We start from the raw sequence: 20,440 nt of genomic DNA, 5'->3' as shown, positions 1-20,440 counted from the left end.
TTTTGATTTGTTATTCATAGGTTCACTGGCATAACATTTTAAAATTCCTTTAAAACGTTTTTCTGTACATTCACAACTTGTCTATTTAATGCAAGATATCTAGCTTTTGACCTCTTTTTTGCCTTCCTCACTAAGCTTAAATATGTCTAGTTTTTGATTTAACCTGAGAGATATGTGAGTCTTCCTTTCACTTGAACACTTAGAGGCCTCTGTGGGGTTATTAATTAGCCTAATTTCAATATTGTTTTGTCTCAGGGAATAGGGAGGCCCAAGGAGAGGGAGAGAGATGGGGGAATGGCCCATCAGTGGAGCAGTGAGAACACACATAACATTTATGAAAGAAATTTGCCATTTTATATGGGTGTGCGGTTCATGGCACTCCAAATGATTTCAATAGCAACATCACTGATCACAGATCACCATGACAAATATAAGAATAATGAAAAAGGCTGAAATATTATGAGACTTGCCAAACATGACACAGAGTCAAAGTGACAAATGTTTTGGAAAAATGGCAGCAGGAGACTTGCTCTACACAGGATTGCTACAAACCCTCAATTTCTCAATTTGTCAAAAAAAAAAAAAAAAGAAAAAAAAAAGCAATATCTGGAAAGCACAAGAAAATGAAGTGCAATAAAACAAGGTATGGCTGTGTTAACTTTTGTTAGTGTTCCAGGAATCCATCCCACATGAATGTGTATATGTGGGTTTGACAAAGACCATGGAATTTTCCCTGTAGGACCAAACACCTCTGTTGTAGACCAGTATGTGTATCTCACTAAAGGCAGGTAACTTTGTGTTCTGAAATGCTCAGGGGCATCCTTGATCATTTAGATTGAAATGAGCTCTGTTAACTATCCTCTGGGATAAAAGGTATTTCTTCTATTCTATACATGATGAATCAGAGGTTCCTAGTATTTAAGTTATTAGTCACCTAGCAAATGACAGAACCAGTATTTGAAACAAATCTGCCTTAAGGAAGTCCAAATTTACTAAATAATCTACCTGGTCTGAAAATTCAAACAATTCTACAATATTTAGCTTAGATATCATATCCTTTAATAGCCTCTCTGAAGTTTCTCTCTTCAATATGATTAAAAGTACCCTTAAATGAAAACTATAAGATGCTGATGAAAGAAATTGAAGATGGCACAAACAGATGGAAAAGTATATCATGTTCTTGGATTGGAAGAATCAATATTGTTAAAATGACCATACTACCTAAGGCAATCAACAGATTCAATGCAATCCCTATAAAATTACCAATAGCATTTTTCAAAGGACTGGAAAAAGTTTTTTTTTATTTTGTATAGAAACACAAAAGACTCCAAATAGCCAAAACAATATTGAGAAAGAAGAATGGAGCTGGAGGAATCACGCTCCCTGACTTCAGACTACTACAAAACTACAGTAATCAAAACAGTATGGTACTGCCATAAAAACAAACATATAGATCAACGGAACAGGATAGAAAGCCCAGAAATAAACCCACACACTTATGGTCAATTAATCAATGACAAAGGAGGCAAGAATATACAATGGAGAAAAGACAGTCTGTTCAATAAGTGGTGCTGGGAAAACTGGACAGCTACATCTAAAAGAATCAAGTTAGAACATTCCCTAACACCATATACAAAAATAAACTCAGAATGGATTAAGGACCTAAATGTAAGACCCGATACTATAAAACACCTATCACAAACATAGGCAGAACACTCTTTGAAATAAGTTGCAGCAATATTTTTTTGGATCAGTCTCCTAGAGTAATGGAAATGAAAACAAAAATGACCAAATGGGATTTAATTAAACTTAAAGCTTTTGCATAGCAAAGGAAACAATAAACAAAACGAAAAGACAACCTATGGCCTGGGAGAAAATATTTGCAAATGATGCTACCAACAAGGGATTAACTTCCAAAATATACAAACAGCTCATACAGCTTAATATCAAAATAACAAACCCAATCAAAAAATGGGCAGAGGACCTAAATATACATTTCTCTAAAGAAGACATATAATGGCCAACAAACTCATAAAAAGATGCTCAATATTGCTAATTATTAGAGAAATGCAAATCAAAACTACAATGAAGTGTAACCTCATACCAGTCAGAATGGCAATCATTAAAAAGACTACAAGGGGGCAGAGTCAAGATGGCAGTATGGGCTTCCCTAGTGGCACAGTGGTTGACAGTCTGCCTGCCGATGCAGGGAACACGGGTTCGTGCCCTGGTCTGGGAGGATCCCACATGCCACGAAGCGGCTGGGTCCGTGAGCCAAGGCCACTGAGCCTGTGCGTCTGGAGCCTGTGCTCTGCAATGGGAGAGGTCACAACGGTGAGAGGCCCATGTACCGCCAAAAAAAAAAAAGATAGCGGTATGGGAAGACACCGAGTTACCATCTCCCCACAACTAGGGAGCCTGCCTAGTTGGAGGACCCAGCCTGCCAGTGGAGGACCCTGATGTCCAAGGAGATGGAGGAACCCCGAAGTGAATGGGTAAGATGTGGGGGGACTGAAGGGGGAGGTCAGACAGGATTGGCACCCCTGAGGACAGGGAGATCAGGAGACGCAGGTAGGAGGGGCCCTCTGGGAGGAGGAGCTGGAGAGGAGTGGAGGGTGACTGCCCCACCCACTTGGGCCCAGGGAGCCTGCTGAGCTCCCAGGCCAATGCCCTGCCTTCCAAAGGCCCCTCCAGGCCACGTGGGTCCTTGGGAGCATAGGAGGGAGGTCGGGGAGATCAGGAGAGGCAGGCAGGAAGGGCCCTTTAGGAGGGAGGAGCAGGAGAGGAGAGGAGGGTGTTTGCCTCACCCACTCAAGCCCAGGAAGCCCGCTGGGCTCCCAGTTGAGGTCTCCTACCCTCTGGGACCTCTGTTCAGTTGAGCCTAGGCCCCACGCCCCACTGCTCCCAGAGCCTTTTCCAGCACTGTGGGTCCTAAGCATAGGCCCTGTCCACTGCCCAAACCTTGACCTTGCTTAGGCCCTACCCTCCACAATCAAGGCCTTTTCCACCATTTTTTTTTCTTTTCCCTCCTCCTCTTTTTTACTATTGTGGTACCTTCCAGTTGATAATTCATTTATATTTTTATATTCTTTCTAACGTATCTGTTAGTTTCCTAGTCCAATTTTATTTTCTACATTGTTATTGTTCCCTCTCTCTCTCTTTTTTTTTTTTTGCCACCCCCACGGTTTGCAGGATCTTCATTTATGAGCCAGGTTGGGCAGAAGCTCCTGCAGTGGAACCTCCAAGTCCAAACCACTGGACTAACAGAGAATCTCAGACCCCAGGGAATATTCATCAAACTGAGGTCTCACAGAGGTCATCATCTCAGCACCAAGACCCAGCTCTACCCAACAGCCTACAAACTCCAGTTTTGGAAGCCTCACACCAAACAGCAAGTAAGACAGGAACACCATCCCACTAATTAAAAAAAAAAAAAATGAGAGGGCAAAAAAATATGTCACAGATGAAGAAGCAAGGTAAAAAACGTACAACACCAAATAAATGAAGAGGAAATACACAATTTACCTGAAAAAGAATTCAGAGTAATGATAGCAAAGATGATCCAGAATTGTGGAAATAGAATGGAGGCACGGATTGAGAAAATACAAGAAATGTTTAGCAAAGATCTAGAAGAAATAAAGAACAAACAAAGAGATGAACAACACAATAACTGAAATGAAAAATACACTAGAAGGAATCAATAACAGAATAACTGAGGCAGAAGAACAAATAAGTGAGCTGGAAGACAAAATGGTGGAAATAACTGCTGAGGAGCATAATAAAGGGGAAAAAAAGAAAAAAATTGAAGACTATCTCAGAGACCTCTGGGACAACACTAAATGGACGAACATTCACATTATAGGGGTCCCAGAAGAAGAAGAAGAAAAGAAAGGGTCTGAGAAAATATTTGAAGAGATTATAGTCAAAAACTTGCCTAACATGGGAAAGGAAATAGTCACCCAAGTCCAGGAAGCACAGAGAGTCCCATACAGGATAAACCCTAGGAAAAACACACCAAGACACATATTAATCAAACTAACAAAAATTCAATTCAAAGAAAAAATATTAAAAGCAGCAAGGGAAAAGCAAAGACAATATACAAAGGAATCCCCATACACAGATTTTTCAGCAGAAACTCTGCTGGCCTGAAGGGAGTGGCAGGATATATTTAAAGTGATGAAAGAGAAAAACCTACAACCAATATTACTCTCCCCAGCAAGGATCTCATTCAGATTTAACAAGAAATCAAAAGCTTTCCAGACAAGCAAAAGCTAAGAGAATTCAGCACCACCAAACCAGCCTTACAACAAATGCTAAAGAAACTTCTCTAGGTGGGAAAAACAAGAGAAGAAAAAGACCCACAAAAACAAAGCCAAAACAATTTAAAAAGTGGTAATAGGAGCATACATATCAATAATAACTTTCAATGTAAATGTATTAAATTCCCCAACCAAAAGGCACAGACTGGCTGAATGGATACAGTAATACGACACATATATATGCTGTCTTCAAGAGACCCACTTAAGACTAGGGACACATACAGACTGAAAGCGAAGGGATGGAAAAAGATATTCCATGAAAATGGAAATCAAAAGAAAGCTGGATTAGCAATACTCATATCAGATAAAATAGACTTTAAAATAAAGACTGTTACATGAGATAAGGAAGGACACTACATAATGATCAAAGGATCAATCCAAGAAGAAGATATAACAATTATAAATGTTCATGCACCCAACATAGGAGCACCTCAATATATAAGGCAAATGCTAACAACCATGAAAGAAGAAATCAACAGTAACACAATAATAGTAGGGGACTTTAACACCACACTTACACCAATGGACATATCATCCAAACAGAAAATATATAAGGAAACACAAGCTTTAAATGACACAATAGACCAGATAGATTTAATTGATATTTATAGACCATTCCACCCAAAAGTGGCAGAATACACTTTCTTCTCAAGTGCACACGAAACATTCTCCAGGATACATCACATCTTTGGACACAAATCAAGCCTCAGAAAATTTAAGAAAATTGAAATCATATCAAGCATCTTTTCTGACCACAACACTATGAGATTGGAAATCAATTACAGGAAAAAATACTGAAAAAACACAAATACATGGAGGCTAAACAGTGCACTACTAAATAACCAAGAGACCACTGAAGAAATCAAAGAAGCAATAAAAAAGTACATAGAAACAAATGACAATGAAAACACATCGACCCAAAACCTATAGGAATAAAAGGAATAAAAACCATATGAACATCTCATTAGATGCAGAAAAAGCTTTTGACAAAAGCTTTTGATGCAGCAAAAGCAGTTCTAAGAGGGAAGTTTATAGCAATTCAATATCACCTCAAGAAACAAGAAAAATCTCAAATACACAATCTAACCGTACACTTAAAACAACTAGAGAAAGAACAAAGAAAACCCAAAGTCAGTAGAGGGAAAGAAATCATAAAGATCAGAGCAGAAATAAATGAAATAGAAATGAAGAAAACAATAGCAAGGATCAATAAAACTAAAACTTGGTTCTCTGAGAAGATAGGCAAAATTGATAAACCCTTAGCCAGACTCATCAAGAAAAAAAAGGGAGAGTACGCAAATCAATAAAATTAGAAATGAAAAAGGAGAAATCACAACTGACACTGCAGAAATACAAAGGAATATAAGAGACTACTACCAACAACTTTATGCCAATATAATGGACAGCCACGAAGAAATGGACAAATTCTTGGAAGGGTACAATTTTCCAAGGCTGAACCAGGAAGAATTAGAAAATATAAACAGACCTATCACAAGTAATGAAATTGAAACCGTAATTAAAAATCTTCAAAAAAAGAAAAGTCCAGGACCAGATGGTTTCACAGGCGAATTCTATCACACATTTAGAGAAGAGCTAACACTGACCCTTCTCATACTCTTCTAAAAATTGCAGAGGGAGAAACACTCCCAAATTCATTCTAGAAAGCCACCATCACCCTGATACCAAAACCAGAAAAAGATATCCTAAAAAAAGAAAATTATAGATCAATATCTCTGATGAACATAGATGCAAAAATCCTGAACAAAGTACTAGAAAACAGAATACAACAACACATTAAATGGATCATACACCACAGTAAAGTGGGATTCATCCCAGGGATGTAAGGATTCTTTAATATATGCAAATCAATCAATGTGATACACCACATTAACAAATTAAGGAATAAAAACCATATGAACATCTCAATAGATGCAGAAAAAGCTTTTGACAAAACTCAGCACCTATTTATGATAAAAACCCTCCAGAAAATGGGTATAGAGGGAACCTACCTCAACATAATAAAGGCCATATATGACAAACCCACAGCAAGCATCATACTCAATGGCGAAAAACTGAAAGCATTTCCACTAAGATCAGGAACAAGACAAGGATATCCACTCTTGCCACTCTTATTCAACATATTTTTGGAAGTTCTAGCCATGGCAATCAGAGAAGAAAAAGAAAGAAAAAGAATACAAATTGGAAAAGAAGAAGTAAAACTGTCACTGTTTGCAGATGACATGATACTATACATAGAAAATCCTAAAGATGCCACCAGAAAACTAATAGAACTAATCAATGAATTTGGTAAGGTTGCAGGATACAAAATTAATGCACAGAAACCTCTGGCGTTCCTATACACCAATAACGAAAAATCAGAAAGAGAAATTAAGGAAACACTCCCATTTACAATTGCAACAGAAAGAATAAAGTATCTAGGAATAAACCTGCCTAAAGAGGTGAAAGACTTGTACTCAGAAAATTATAAAATACTGATGAAAGAAATCAGAGATGACATAAACAGATGGAGAAATATACCATGTCCTTGGACTGGAAGAATCAAAAGCAATCTACAGATTCAATGCAATCCCTATCAAACTACCAATGGCATTCTTCACAGAATTAGAACAAAACTTTTTACAAGTTGTAAGGAACACAAAAGACCCTGAGTTGCCAAAGCGATCTTGAGAAAGAAAAATGGGGTTGGAGAAATCAGGCTCCCCAAATTCAAACTATACCACAAAGCTACAGTAATCAAGACAGTATGGTACTGGCACAAAAACAGAAATACAGATCAATGGTACAGGATAGAATGCCCAGAGATAAACTCACACACATACGGTCACCTAATTTACAACAAAGGAAACAAGAACATACAATGGAGAAAAGACAACTTCTTCAATAAGTGGTGCTGGGAAAACTGGACAACTACATGTAAAAGAATGAAATTAGAGCAACTACCTAACACCATACACAAAAATAAACTCCAAATGGATTAAAGACATAAATGTAAGCCCAGACACTATAAAACTCTTAGAGGAAAATATAGGAAAAACACTCTTTGACATAAACCACAGCAAGATCTTTTTTGTCCCACCTCCTAGCGTAATAGAAAAAAAACAAAAATAAACAAATGGGACTTAATTAAACTTAAAAGCTTTTGCACAGCAAAGGAAACCATAAACAAGACAAAAAGACAACCCTCAGAATGGGAGAAAATAATTGCAAGTGAAACAACAGACAAAGGATTAATCTCCAAAATATGCAAACAGTTCATGGAGCTCAATATCAAAAAAAACAACAACAATCTAATTAAAAATTGGGTGGAATACCTAAATTGACATTTCACCAAGTGAGACATACAGATGGTCAAGAGGCACATGAAAAGATGCTCAACATCACTAATTATTAGAGAAATGCAAATCAAAACTACAATGAGGTAGCACCTCACGCCGGTCAGAATGGCCGTTATCAAAAAATCTAGAAACAATAAATGCTGGAAAGGGTGTGGGGAAAAGGAAACCTGCTGCACTGTTGGTGAGAATGTAAATTGTTACAACCACTATGGAAAAGAGGATGATGACCTAGAGGGGTGGGATAGGGTGGATGGGAGGGAGGCTCAAGAGGGAAGGACATATATGCATATGACTGATTCACTATGGTATACAATAGAAACTAACACAGTATTGTAAAGCAATTATACTCCAATAAAAATATATTAAGAAAAAGATACTATGTGGATTAAATGAGATAATGTAAAGAAACAAATAGTTACAAGTAACAAATGCTGGAGAGGGTGTGGAGAAAAAGAAACCTTCCTTACACTGTTGTTGGGAATGTAAATTGGTGCAGCCACTATGGAGAACAGTATGGAGGTTCCTTAAAAAGCTAAAAATAGAGTTACCACATGACCCAGCAATCCCACTACTGGGCATATGCCCTGAGAAAACCATAATTCAAAAAGAGACATGTACCACAATGTTCACTGCAGCACTACAATAACCAGTACATGGAACCAACCTAAATGTCCATCGACAAATGAATGGATAAAGAAGATGTGGTACATATATACAATGGAATACTACTCAGCCATAAAAATAATGAAATAATGTCATTAGAAGCAACATGGACGGACCTAGAGATTATCATACTAAGTGAAGTAGTCAGAGAAAGACAATTATCATATGTTATTATTTATATGTGGAATCTAAAAAAATGATACAAATGAACTTATTTACAAAACAGGAATAGATTGACAGACATAGAAAGCAAACTTATGGTTACCAAAGAGGATAGCAGTGGGAGAAGCGGGAGTAAATTAGGAGTTTTGGATTAACATATGCACATTATTATCTATAAAATAGGTAACTGAGGACCTACTGTATAGCACAGAGAACTATACTCAGTATCTTGTAATAACCTATAAGGGAAAAGAATCTGAAAATGAATATATATGTGTGTGTGTGTGTGTGTGTGTGTGTGTGTGTGTAACTGATCCCATTTGCTGTACACTTGAAACTAAGAAAACATTGTAAACTATACTTCAATACAAAAAAAATAAATTTAAAAATATCATTAAAAAAAGAATAATGAAAAGAAACTTTACACCCACTAAATGGCAAAAATTAGTTCTCGTTCCACCTGCTGGACTCTCCGTAGTAACAGCAGTCTAGTTTTCTTAAAGACTTCTACTTTGGAACAATAATGACCCCCCAGAAAATCTCACCTTGATGAAACTGTGAATTATGGATCTCAGCTGCCTCTTATCCCCACTTACTGCCAATTCAAAGCAGATGAGTGTAAGTCTATCGCCTTTCTCACAGCTGATTCTGGTCAGTCGTTCTCCATAAACCAGGACTTCCATCACTCCTGTATTATCTTGTATTTCATAATATATGCATTCATTACGTACCAATTTCTGCAAAAGAAAATTAGCATCCATCTTCTGAGAACTGGATCAGGAATTTCCACAACTTTGAAAATTATAGGGTGTTAGTGGAAACTGTTGTCTCAGACCAGTTAATATGAGCTGGAGGTCCAGAATTACAGGTACCAAATAGTGTAAGATATCTTGTTCAGTTTATCCCCCCATTTAAATTCTCTTTCTGTTTTTCCTTCCTTTAAGTCTTTGTGTGCTGGGTTCTTCTAGAAAACTGGATTACTTTCCTAATTTTTCCTGCTCCCATCTCAGAATAGCTGAGATTTCTTAAGAAAATTGGATATAGTGTGGTCTGATAAGCTTCACAGGTTTCTTTGGATCTCCCTGAGAACAAAGGCCATTCATGTCTTATTATGAGTCTCAAAAAGATGGTTGCAAGTCCTCCTTAAGCAGATTATTATTTCAATATGTAATTCTTTCCTCTATCTTCTCTATTTATTCATTCTTCCCTAATCTGCCCAATCTTGAATCTAGATCATCTACTTCCATTGTTCTAATTTCTATATCACTTACTTTACTCATGAATTCTACAAATGCACATGTGTGCACAGTCACTTAAACAGAGTGTATGGAAAACAACAGGGGGATAGGTAAACAGCCACCCTAGAAGACATATATAATGGATTATGAAACAATACTTCACATAACGGTTAGGTCAGCTAACCTTAGTATTTCTATGATGTGTTGGGACTGAAATACCTACCCTAATTCTAAAAATTCAGCAAAATTCTGCATTTTATTGCCCATATTAATATATTGTGGAATGAAACAACTTGATTTTTCTAGCGTTTTCAACATCCATATTTCTCTTATTTGTTAATGCCAAGGTTTTTTGCTCAACAATTTTTTGATGAATGAATGTGAAGAAGTGAGAGAACTTTAGAGGTCAGATGATCAGAATCTTAGCTAACTGTGGATAAGAGCTGATTCTAGGGCAAAGTAGTCTATTGATTTCTGACTCTGGTTGTCATAGTTGAAATCCTAGCTTGGAAGGGCAATTCTTTATTCACAATTAAGTTAAGCTGTCACTGAAACAGGAGGCAGAACTCAAAGAAACAAAACCAGAAGGAGAGCTCTCTCTCTTCGCCCCCCCACCTCTCTCTATATATCTATATATATAAACATATATAGATGGATATAGATTTGTATGTATCTATATATATATACAGATATAAACTCTGCCCTTTACTGGCTCAGGGTGGCTATGAATGGATTAGCACAGCTGTTAAAATCCCATGATTTCTGGAGGACTTGCATGCTGTTACCTTGGGAAGAAGAATGTTAAGAGATTGTCTATGTTATATTCTGAAGTGGGAAGACGGCACCCAGGTATCCCTGGTCAGGGGGGCTTTGAGTTCCTGTGTTTATGAAGTTAACCAAATTCATTCGGCAGCTAAGACTTTTACGTTCCAGGGTTGCAGAAGAAATATTGCAGAACAATGGTGTGGGCTTACCTCATGCACCAGAAACACCCCATTCACAAATGTTCCTAGAGCTTGCGAGTAAAGATGACTGATTTTAGGAGTTGCATTTGCCTTTTGAATCAGGCTTTTAGAGATCTCCATCTTTCGGTCAGGGTTAACATCAGACACAGATGAGGCATTGAACACCTCCAGGAACCCACTGCGGCCAAAATAATCTGATATGGCAATGATTTTCTTTGGGATGAACTTCTCCTTCAGGTCAACATGATAAACCTTCACTTGGAAGAACTGGCTCTCAGTAGCCACTGTGGCATGAAACATCTTCCTCTCGCCTTCTCTGACATCATATGTAAATGGTTCCGTTGCTTTCAGCACCATCACTTCTTTGGGCCCCCTCTGGAAGCCCTCCTCTCTGGAAGCTTCTTTAGGTACAGCCTTCAATCTTGGTTTCTACATAGAAGTATACACCAAAAACAGGCACAATTAAGAACAGGATTCACTCTCTAATGAGAATCATCTACGGCTAAATGTTGACCTCAACAAAGAACATAATTAAGAACATAATTAACATATTAAGAACATAATTAGGTGGAGTTGGGAAAAAAACATAATTAACATATTAAGAACATAATTAGGTGGAGTTGGGAAAAAAAAAAAACCTAGACAAAGATCACTGACGTGGTATATATAATCTAATGGAATGTATGGAGATGATTTAAACAGTGAATTTTCTTCTTTTTCATTGTTTTATGAGTGTGGTAGGAAGAATACTTTTCTTTAAAAGGTTTTTTAAACCTTTTTAAACTCAAGGGAAGAACTATTTCTCCCAGGAAGAGCTATGTAGAGTACAGAGGCAGTGGGCAATAGCAATGCTGCTGTGTAGTGATTTCTAGTAGAGATGAGGATGAAAAAATCAACTTAAATTATCCCATCAACTCATTTCAGTGTGCAAGATAAGATACAAATTTGGATGAACATAAATTGCCCTTGATAGCACTGAGAGTAGGGAATGGCTCCAGTCAGAATCCATTGATCTCATCCCAGTAGATGTGGCAATTTAAAGACCCAAATTTGAAAGTCTCTTTTCAGGAAAGCAGTGTTATGTTGAAAAAGGGTTAGTAGACAGTCACTGGAAAAAAATCCCATGAACTTTCTGAATTTGGAAATGTCCTGGATAAGGGATGTTTTGAAGAGTAGCAGAATCAGCCACCCCAAAATATGTTTCTTTGGCATAGGATTATCTTAAGCTGATTATTTTGAAAAACAACATACATAGAGGAAGCTCTAAAACCAGAAAGAAAGTTGCCCTTTTGCAAGGGAAATGTGTATTTATAAACTAAATCTCCATTTCTAAGGGTGTCTCCCCCTGTGTACTAGGAAGAGAAGGAGGACTCTAAATCTCAAGAGAATACTATCACCAGAGGAGAAACTGACTTAAATTTGCATAACAAACATCACCCTTGTTTTTCCTGCTTTTCCTGGTAACCTCCACAAAACGGGCCTCCCCACACTTTTCTTTCTTCTGTCTTCACTAAAGATGGTATTTAAGCTGGGGGCTTAGGCCACCTCAGGGAGTTACTCATTCTTCTTGGGTCTCCTCTATGTATAGATGAGGTATACCTGTTAATAAACTTCTGCTAGCTTTTTCTTGACAATCTTTGCTTTAATACAGGGGTCTCAGCCAAGAACTCAGAACGTTAGAGGGGAAATTGCTTTTCCTCCTCTACACACCCCTGTTAGAATAATGGCAGGACCCTTAGGAGAAGAATGCCAAAGGAGAAGTCAGGTGTCAGGGGACTTTTCTATGCCCCCCTGTCTACCCAGTGCCTGCACCATTTCTGAGTTTCAGGAGAGCAGTTTGAATTGGAGGGGAGGTTACTGATCTGTAAGAAGTGTGAAGGCAAGGGGGGGCCATGGGAGTTCTAGGGACCAGTTCATGGAGACAGGCCAGCTGCCTCCACAGACCAGCAGTGCTCCATGTGGTCTGACTTGTACCATTATACAGGCCACAGCCTGGGGGTCATGAGGCTTAACTCTGATTTCTCATCACTGTGGCCAATTCTCCCTACATCCGATGCTCATTCCCAGGCCAAGTTAATCAGGAAAAACAAATCTCATACTAGTAACAACAGCAGCACCTTGACAAGAAGTGCACAGGACCTAAGGAAGAAATTATGTATCTATACTCAGGGTCATGAAAGAAGACCTGATGGACACATGTTCTTATTATGTTCATTGTGTGTATAGGGAATACTGAAAATAGCCTAAAGTCAAATAGTAAAGGATTATTTTTAAATTTATAAAAATTTAAAGATGCAGTTATTCTCTTACATTAAAATAATAATTTAAATCTATACTTCTTGAATTAAGTAGCACTTCAAGATATAGCAGGTGAAAGTAGAAACCTGAATTATAGAAAAATATGTGTAATGTGATCAACCTGGGATAAATTGATATTCTTTGTATATACATAACAAAAGGTAAAATCAGAAAGACTGTTTACCAAAATATGGCATTTGATAGAAGGGAGATTTCAGATAGTTAAAATTAATTATTTTTGTCTATGTATCTGCATTTCCTAAATTTCTTAGATGATATTACTTCCATGATTAAAAAAAAGAGAAAGAATTGGTGATAGTGCTTTGTTTGTTTCTGTATTTCTCCACCTTATTGCACCCTAAGCTCTCTCACTCATGATGTATTGAGAGAAACACAGAAATAAAATTAAACAAACAAATTACTAGTTATACCCATGACTGAAGAGGAATGATTTATGTGCACATTAGGTCATAGAATATCCTAATACAAAGGGCAGCATAATAAGAGTCCGAATTTGAATGTAGGTAGGATCTCAAAATACACACTCAATAACAATACGTGTGATCTAATTAATAAAGAATTGTATGTTGTAGGGGATTAGAGTGAAGTTCCTTTATGGTTCTAGAGAACGCTGTCATTATGTTGTAGGGAGGGAAAGTACTGAAAACAGGAATCTGGTACCTTGGTTGAGGAACTGCTGGATGAGGTTGGTGGCAGCATCTGAGGAGTCTGAAGGCAGCCCTCATTTGGGATTATGCTGAAGTTTGCACATTGTGGAAGCTGACTCTGCTCCGGGCATAGTTTCTTTTTCTTGGAGTCAAGCGTTTTATTGGTTGTGTCTTCTATTCTTTGAATCCAAAAATATGTATTTTCTTCTTCCTGGTTAATGGTTTTCAATATCAGATGAACCATAACATTTCTCTCTCTCTCTCTCTCTCTCTCTCTTTCTCTCTGTCTCTATCTCTCTCTGTCTCTCTCTCACACACACACACCACAGGATCTTCACTCTGCCAATTTGCTCTGGAATAATAGTACATCTTCAGATACCCTCAACACCTCCCCACCTTGGAGTCCAACCAGGATTTCAAACTTCTCTCTGCAAATGTTAAAAACTGAGGTGATCAAAATTTCATCGATCTGTTTTGGAATTCTGGCTCTACCTCTGCTGCAAACTGGCCTGTATCAACTTTACCAAGACAACACTTGGAGTAATTTATTAGTAGAAAACTCTACCAGGTTATAATGGAAGCACATCTCTGAACAATGTTGGCTGTACTTATGGACATTTTATTAACTAAGTCTTCATTACCTTATATATTTACCAAATAAGCAAATCGGTTCTATCATCTACTCTTCAAATCCAGGAAACCCAGGTCTGCATTCATTTGAATGCTTTGTTTATCAGCATACCAGAGACACTGTTTCAAATTCATAATTCCAGAGGCAGGATTCTGCTATCTACCTAGTCTCTATCAAGCAACCAAATCTTTCGTAGTTCTCAGCAATAAACAGACCCATTCACGGTTTCACCCAGGGCATTCTCAGTACATGGATTTTTATAATTGTTTAAGCCAGGGCAGGAAGTGTCTGTAAAATCAATTATTTTGACTACCTTTGGTTTCACTGATGAAAGACCATTTCTAACGTTCTGCAGTATAGAATTGCCACAGTTCTTACCACTTCTAGCATTCATTTAACCAATCCATAAAGTATCAGTTGTTGGTAAAATTGTAGTTGAGGGAGCTGCTTAAAATGCCTGTCTCTGGCATGCAGCTACTTGATTAGAATACCCTCTGACCTTCCTTGTCACTTCATTCCTCATTAGAAAGCTTAAGAGTCTGGGCAATGGAAACAAATCTGAGATATAACACTATCCGACATAAATTTTTACAAATAAATTTCAGATATTGTAGCATCTATACAACAATATATGCAACTAAAAGCTCAAGTTTTAGAATTCAGTTAGGCTACATTTGAATCCTGGCTCTCACATTCACTTTCTGCATGAACTTGGAGAAGATTTCTAACCTCTAAGAACTTCAGTTTTCTCATATGTAAAATGGGATTAACAATAGCATCCTCGTGTGACGTTATAAAGAACAAATGAGATAGTGTACACAAAGAACACAGGTTTTAGAGTCTAGCATCATTAAATGCTCATTACCTAGAAATATCACTACATTATTATTTTACAGTAGACACAGGGCTTTCTATTTTTGCTCTGATCCACAGATGTTTCATGCTTAATGTTGGCTTTCTTGATGGAAACCCAATATAGAGGTGGTATGGGAAGCACTTTATTAAAGAAGCTTCTCTATTCACTTCTGCTACATTTAGTAATTCAATCTCATTGACAAGAGCATCTTGATCATTTTTTACATTTGGTTAAACCAAAAACTCCCATCATAACAGTAGGATTTAGGTCCCTAAAACATACTATATGGCTGGATAATACTTAAAAATAGTAATTGAATTTTTTCCCTTGGCTTATTTCCTTCACCACTCTACCCTGTTCTTGAAGCATGCCAATGTGTGCTGTTTGCTACTGGGGAGACATAGCAGCAGGAATAAAAGAAAATATTGGTCTGCTTCTGTCTTTGAATCCCAAACAGAGCCTATATTACAAAGAAAACAGTTGGGAGACCCCATGATGAAGAAGAGCAAGGCTTTCCTGCTCTTTCCACTGATGAATCAAAGACAGAATGGGTCAGATCGTCTTTGTGCCAGGTCTCCTACAGAGGTGGCTGGACCCCAAAGAAGAAATGACTGAATGGTGTGTTTAGGTGTATGAGGCCAAAAGGACAGATGAGCCTCCCTGGGATTCCTGTGCTCCAAGGAGTTTTAGGGGCAGCAGAATGATTCTTATGAAAGTAGAAATGACTATGTCACAAGTTTAGGCAGATAGGACCTTAGAAAGTGTCAATTCTAAGCCTGTATGCATAGAAAAATAGGGTTGTCTTGCAAGGGGGGGCGGATATGGGGATATATGTATACGTATAGCTGACTCACTTTGTTACACAGCAGAAACTAACACACATTGTAAAGCAATTATACTCCAATAAAGATGTTAAAAAAAATAAAGAAGAAAAATAGGGTTGTCTAGAGATGTCCACATAAGTCATTGTCGTAGCAGAGAGACAGTGAGCCTGGGGTTTCAATGACTAGACCAAGGCCAGCTGGACCTAGAGGCAAACAGGCACAGATTACTAGCTCCATCCCATAAATAAAACAAAGAGAGACTATGTGAGGAATTATTAATCATTGGAGGTAACAGTAATAAAAACAATAACAAAACTTGAAAAATCTTGTCAGAAGAAATCTGTCTTCAACTGGTATACATGGATTTGCGTAGGGGGCTTCAGCCTCAGCAGCTTGGAACTTGGGTGACAAACTATTTTAGAGAATAGTGATTTAAATACTCCTTTTGCCTATGCCTCAGTCACTTGCTTATCTACCGCAGAAATAGGCATTGTACCCCAGTGTGATGATAAGCACAGGGGTCAAATCAGGGCAGAACAAAGGCAGGCTAGGATAGGAGCTGATACACACGTGTGTGTACTCACTTTTCCATTCTCATCTGGTCTTTGCTGGGAAAGAGCACTGTGAATGAAAACTACGGCCTGCCACATCCATAAACTGAGGATGCTGCAGCCATCAAGCCATCACATTACAGCTGCCCCAATGGTAAGCCCTGAGGGAACTCAAGATAAAAACAGGATGCCCGCCATCTAGCAGTCAACTGCTGCAGCCAACCCTGATGGCACACCTTGAGGAAACTCAGCATGAGAAAGCACAGGAGACTGGCCCCAGATAGCTGAGGTTCATAGCAAAGGAATGATTTCAGTGAGTTCAGACTCTTGCATCTTCCTATACATAGAAAAGTGCTAAATTCCTTAACTTGAGATATCTGGCTGTCTTTATTAACAGTAATCTTTTGATGTTCCAACTACCTGGTCTTTGTTGCAAAACCTCCTATACATCCTGGCTCCCCACTTGCTTCTTCAGAGCAGTATCTCAGAGCTATCTGAGATTCTGTGTCCCCCGCTTAAGTCCTCATATTGTCTGCTGAATAAAACATAACTCTCAACTTTTAGGTTGTGCATTTTTCTTCAGTTGACCTGCACCTTATAACTGATGTTATAGTATAGTAACAAAGAAAAATGTACATTTATTACAGTTGCGATAAGTGCTAAAAAGGAAAAGGAAACAGATCTTTGAAAGCAAACAAAAGGAATACCTAGGACTTCCCTGGTGGCACAGCCGTTAAGAATCTGCCTGCCAATGCAGGGGACAAGGGTTCGAGCCCTGGTCCGGGAAGATCTCACATGCCACGGAGCAACTAAGTCCATGCACCACAACTACTGAGCCTGTGCTCTAGAGCCAGCGAACCACAACTACTGAGCCCGCGAGTCACAACTACTGAAGTCTGCATGCCTAGAGCCCATGCTCTGCAACAAGAGAAGCCACCGCAATGAGAAGCCCACACACCACAATGAAGAGTAGTCCCCACTCACCACAACAAAGACCCAACGCAGCCAAAAATAAAATGTAGATAAATAAATAAATTTATTAAAAAAAAGAAAAAAAGAGGAATACCTAATGTATTCTGTGAGGGGGGGTATCAGTGAGGACTTGTATGAGGAAGAGATTCAGGTTTGCACCTGAAAGGTGTAGACACCTGAACCAGTGGTGAATCAGGACAAGTGATTCCAAACAAAGAAAGCAGTCCATGTCAAAACATCTGACATGGGAAGGAGCACAGAACTTTGAAAATAAACCCCATCATGTGGTGGGTGAACAAAGGGGAGTAGGGCCAGGGAAAGTGGAATGTAAGGGTGAACACACATTCATCTTGACTTGTCTGGTCACCTTCCCCTCCTCTTTCTATTCAACACAAGAGTGTAACCCTCTCAAAATTAGAGATTATTTCATAAATACATGCTTTGTAAATAGCCAAGGAGTTAGAATAGAGTGGGATCACAAAACATACACGGAAAAATGAATGAGTGATTATATTAAATAAATAAATGGTAAATTGTGGGAAATGAGATTATGATAATTCTTGTACTTACGTTGTAGGAGGTACAAGGAATGGGAATAGGGAGCAGGTACCTTGACTGAGAAACTGCTGGATGGTGTTGGTGGAGGTATAGATTTCACTGGACAACTGCTCCCAGTTGGGCATTTGCTGGTTGCTGAAGTTCCTGGAAGTTGACTCTGTTTCTGAGATACGGTCTTCCTTTTTAAGTCGTTAATTTTGGTGGCTATGTCATTTTTTTTCTTGAGAAAAAAAGATTTTTTCCTTAGTTCTTGATAATGATATTCAAAATCACATAGAACACATCATTTCTTTTCTCTCTTTTTTTTCTTTTCTCTTTTTTAATGTAGAGTCTTAAGTTTTCAATTTTTTTCTGAAATAATAGCACATATACAGATACCTGTATTACCTATCCTTCTCCTATCTCAACTAGGATTATAAATTTCACTCTCCAAATATTAAAAGCTCAGATGAAATTTCATTGGTTTGGGATGGAATCCAGGTCCTACATCTGATGAAAACTGGCCAAAGCAGGAAGGTAAACTTCCCTGGTTATAAGGGAAGCAAATCTCAGTCCAGAATTGGCTGCATTTAAGGATGTTTATTAACTATGACTTTCTGATCAAGAAAATACACAAGTGGGTTTCTGATATCTGCTCTTCAGGCTCCTAGAAACCTACTGATATTTTGGGAAAGATTACTGGACAAAATATGGACTCTTGGAACTAATAAAAATGACAACAAGGAAACTACACCCCAAATAGAGAGTCCCTTTATATGGGAGGTCTGTCTTCAAGGGGCATGTGTGTGTGTGGGGGTGGGGTGGGTATGCAGCCTGAGTCAGAGGGCAGCTTGGTTCATAGGTGAGAAACTATGTTAGAGAATAGTGGTTTAAATCCTGCTCTTGCCTACCCTTCATGTTGCCTTGGGGCCATCTTTTAGTGCCCATTCATCTCAAATACAGGCTCCATAGTCCTGGGTTGCATATAACCACAGGGCAAAACAAAAAGCAGGTTGGAATAGGAGTCAATGTCTACAGGTGTGAAATCACTTTCCCACCCCTGTCTTGTCTTCCTCTGGGACAGGTTACCTATAATCTGAGCTCCTTGTCTAGAAGGAAAGAAAAATGTAGTTATCACAGTTGTGATAAGTACTATAAAGGAATAGTAAAGTGTCCAAACAATGAGAGTATCTGATCCTTTCTTGAAAGGGGTTGTTTCAGTGAGGACTTGCCTGGAGAAGGAATTCAGGTTGGTACCTGAAGGTTGAAAGCATTTGAGCCAGAGAAGAGATAGGGATAATGAATTCCCAATCAAGGAAAGAGCCTATGTGCAAACACCTGACATGGGAAAGAGCATATAATGCTGAGAACTAGTCTAGGCCCGTGGTTAAGGGGAAAGGGGTGAAAGGAGACTGAAATGTAGGGGAGAAACATACCCTTATAGTCATGTCTAATTGTCTGGCCACTACCATTCCTTATTTCAGGACCAAACATAAGACAGTCACATTCTTGAGGTCAGGAATTATTTCATAAATGCATACCTTGCCAAAAGCCACAGGACTTAGAATACATTGAGGTCTCAATATCTGCATTTGATAAATTAATGGGTGATTTTATTATATAAGGAAATTTTATATAGTAAGGGATTACTGAGAAACTCTTTCAAGGTCATGAGGATCCTTATAATATGATGTAGGGTGGTGAACATATTAGGAACAGGAAAACGGTACCTTGGTTGAAGAGCTGCTGGATGGGTTTGGTGGAAGCATTTGAGGAGTCTGGGGAAGGCTCTCAGTTGACTCTGTACTGGTTACTAACAATCCTGGAAGCTGACTCTGATCCTTCTTTAGATTCATCCTCTTAGATTCATTAGTTTTTGTGGTTTTCTTTCCCTGAAAGTAGGGTTTTTTCCCCCAGTTAATACTTTTCAATAATAAAAGAAACACATCTTTACTACTGAGAAAATCAAATTTTTATTATTAGATTCTAATTATACTAAAATTTATGTCCTTGGGAACTCCAGGGAACTACATATAGTCCATCGTCTGAAGAGATGCCCAGAAGGTAAGCAGTGCACATGTATGTTGGCTTCATACAAATAGTAAGGAAAATTTTATACATGTCATTCCTGTACTCACTTCTGTGTTGATGAGAGGAGCAGTGGACTTGGATTTAGAAGATCTAAGTTTGAATTTAGTCTCTTTGAGTAGGCTTTGGCAAGCTGTTTTCCTAATCTGCTTGCTACTTTAATATACATCTAAAAGAGGGGTAATGATTTCATATTTCCACCATAGGGAATTATATTACACAATTTAAAGTGCACAGTAGTTCAGAAACATAATGGGTGATCAGTACCTATTAATTCACTGGCTCTAAGATTAATTTTCACTCTGGCCCTGG

General features: G+C 38.3%; 1 protein-coding gene across 2 annotated transcripts in view; it reads right to left on the bottom strand.

Moving 5' to 3' along the window:
* Positions 1–20,440, bottom strand: part of IFI16 (interferon gamma inducible protein 16) — a 41,182-nt gene that overhangs the window by 5,865 nt on the left and 14,877 nt on the right. For both annotated transcript variants that reach the window (XM_060135661.1, XM_060135652.1), the window contains exons 4-8: positions 19,771–19,932; positions 18,114–18,281; positions 13,683–13,880; positions 10,713–11,132; positions 9,046–9,237 (exon numbers count right to left, since the gene is read on the bottom strand). In XM_060135661.1, coding sequence (XP_059991644.1) covers positions 9,046–9,237; positions 10,713–11,132; positions 13,683–13,880; positions 18,114–18,281; positions 19,771–19,932 — 1,140 coding nt within the window. The remainder of the gene's footprint in view (positions 1–9,045; positions 9,238–10,712; positions 11,133–13,682; positions 13,881–18,113; positions 18,282–19,770; positions 19,933–20,440) is intronic.

The sequence above is a fragment of the Lagenorhynchus albirostris genome, chromosome 2 (genome assembly GCF_949774975.1).
Source record: "Lagenorhynchus albirostris chromosome 2, mLagAlb1.1, whole genome shotgun sequence".
NCBI lineage: Eukaryota > Metazoa > Chordata > Mammalia > Artiodactyla > Delphinidae > Lagenorhynchus > Lagenorhynchus albirostris.
Note: the sequence above shows the minus strand (reverse complement) of the source record. Positions and strands in the feature narration are given on the sequence as shown.